This window comes from Orycteropus afer, unplaced genomic scaffold (assembly GCF_000298275.1).
Source record: "Orycteropus afer afer isolate SDZICR_OR568_19922 unplaced genomic scaffold, OryAfe1.0 scaffold00547, whole genome shotgun sequence".
NCBI classification, from domain to species: domain Eukaryota; kingdom Metazoa; phylum Chordata; class Mammalia; order Tubulidentata; family Orycteropodidae; genus Orycteropus; species Orycteropus afer.
Genome location: NW_006922134.1, coordinates 270132 through 272873, shown reverse-complemented (window position 1 = coordinate 272873; position 2742 = coordinate 270132). Strand labels below are relative to the sequence as shown.

General features: G+C 39.2%; 1 protein-coding gene across 1 annotated transcript in view; it reads left to right on the top strand.

The window, feature by feature from the left end:
- The window catches only part of SHLD2 (shieldin complex subunit 2), a 112268-nt gene that overhangs the window by 67785 nt on the left and 41741 nt on the right, over positions 1-2742 (top strand). Inside the window, exon 7 of the mRNA XM_042782980.1 lies at positions 228-343. Within this exon, the coding sequence (XP_042638914.1) occupies positions 228-343 (116 nt within the window). The remainder of the gene's footprint in view (positions 1-227; positions 344-2742) is intronic.

Below are 2742 nucleotides of genomic sequence, written 5' to 3'. Positions count from 1 at the left end.
GGAGGGGAGCTGTTGCATTGTGCTAAACTGTGGTCAATGTCATGAGACAAAGTATATGTAAACTGCTATATGGAAAGTGAATTTGCTCTGTAAATCTTCACTGAAATCACAATAATAAAAAAAATCTAAAAAAAAAAAATTCAATGTTTTTTGAAGTTACATTGCACTTAAGCAGTTCTTTAATTTTACAACTCTTTGATGGTCTTGTGCTATTTATTCTGTTTTAGGTCAGCTTTAATGACTGTAGTTGATGGAAGCCATAATATTTTCATTCAAGTGGGATCAAAGCTGATAGAGAAGATTCTTCTCAACATTTCCCCTGATTGGCTCAACAGAGTTATAGGTAATATATGAGCATTCCATGAAGAGGTTGTTCTTGGTGAAACCATTACTTTCAGGAAAGTAGAGAGTAGAAAAATAGTATAAGGAATACTATAATGAATTTTAAAGCAGTAGGATAATTTAGCACGAGCAAACACAAGAGTATGTAAGTTGGAAGGTAAAACTTGTGTACCCCTGTCTCAGTACGTGAATAGGGGAAGTACATAATATATCCTTTCTCCAAATTCCCAATTTTTAAGTGAAATTTAGAATCCTAGTGTTCTGGTTACCTAGTGCCACTCAGAAGAATATACTACAGATGGGATGGCTTAACAAACAGGGGTTGATTCTTACAGTTTGGAGGCTTAAAGTCCGAGTTCAGAGTGCCAGGCTCTAGGGGCTGGGTGAAAGCCTCTCAACCTTGGGGTCAAGCTTTGCCTTCTGCTCCCAGCCCACTGGAGCCAGAGGCTTTTCACTCAGACAGCTGCTGGGTGCTGAGACTGACAAGCCCAAGGTTACCAAGTAAAAAGGCACAGTCCCGATATTACCAAGCCACATGGCAGGCCACTAATTCAAGTCCATTAAAAGTCCCAATGTCGGTAGAGCATGGTAGGCTGCTAAACAATGACATGGCTACATGCAGGGTTCAAGTGTGCCATAAGCTAGAGACCTTTCCCAAAGCTGTTTCTTATATATGGGAGGCAGACCACATACTCAAAGCAGTTTCTCAGCTGCTCCAGTAGATTCCACCATGGAGTTAATTACTAATCTCACCATGGGGAATAACTACATTCAGCTGCCCAGCCACTCAACCAAGCCCAGCCAAGTTGACACACAAACTTAACCGCCACACCTATGTTTATAATAATGAATGTGTAACACTGTATATATGAAAATAGTCCACTGTTGGAAAGAAATTGCAGATCTTCAGCTGTAATGCTGGCTATATCCAGTGGCCAAGAATAAAGCACTGATAACCCATTTGTCAGATGCTAAAACTCTATACCTGTCTTCATTAGCCTCAGACTCCCTAAGCACATGAGTGAAGCAAATCTGGTTCTGTCAGTTGCTTTGTCTCTCTGTAATGCTGATATGTGTGTGTGTGTGTGTGTGTGTATAAATAATGTGTCTAGTAATTTTTGCTTGAATGAGAACATTGTGTACAGAACAGTAGAGTCTGAGGTAAACAGTATTTATACCTGGAAAAGTATGCCTCTCCTTCTAGGTCATTATTGAGGCAGAGGAGAGAGGGATGAGTCAATCTTGTCAGATGTTGAGTTGGATTCAGGCTTTGTCACTGCTGTGGTTACTTTTAGATCATCAGCGCTTCACATTCCTTTATCGTTATGTTGTGTTTATAGTGGAGAATGTTTAGCTAGAAAGTGTTCTTCAATATTCCCATTTAACCATCAGCTTTAGCCCTTCACTCTACCTATGTCTCAGAGAGGGTTTTTCCATATGTTCTTGCCTCTCACCCAGTAGTAGACTTTTGTTTGTTGTTATTTAGTGTATCCTCATCTGATAGTGATGTTACTCTTAGTGATGTTACCCCTTCTGCCTGTGGCAACCAACCTCTGCCTTTACTTTATATCCATTGGGTCATGTGTGTGACTTTCGTGCTCCATCCTCATAGATTGAGGGATTTTTTACTTTCCCTCATCTGCTGAGGATTTTCACTTGTGCTCTAGGAGACAGGACTAGTTACCATTCCTCCAGTAGTTTAAGGCTTTTTTTCCATTTCAGGAGAGGTGGTTTTCCCATAATAGCCACTCTCCTCATCTAGGACTTCACCATAGTTGGAGGCTTTCTTTGATCTTTTGTCCTTCTTCCCGCCTTATGAGTACTTAATACAGGTGAGAAAAATCACATAGGAGGAGAGCCCCTTAAATCTATGGTGCTGCTTCACATTTGGGTGTTATCAGTTCATTAAAAATTTAAGTAAACAACTTCATTTACAATAGCATGTAATATAATAAAATATAAAGGAATAAGTTTGCCCAGGAATGTGAAAGACTTGTACAATTAAAATGATAAAACACTACTGAAAGAGAGTAAAAAAGACCTAAATAGATGGAAAGACATTCTGTGCTCATGCGTTGGAAGAAAATATAATCAAGATGTCAGTGCTACCCAAAGTAATCTACAGATTCAGTGCAATCCTGATCAGAATTCTAACAGTGTTCTTTATAGAAATGGAAAAAACAGTGGTCAGGGTTTTGTTATTGTAAGTTTTATTTACTTTGGTGTTGTTGAAAATATACCCAGCTGAAGAAAAGGGCAAAGTACCAAAGGTGAGTGACCAATATGGCAGCATTGAGGATGAGAAAGACATAGAGAGGTACATGGGAAGTACAGACAACAAATATGAACCCTTTTGCATATACAGTACTGAGTTGTCAGTGAAGGCAAACATGGGTATAT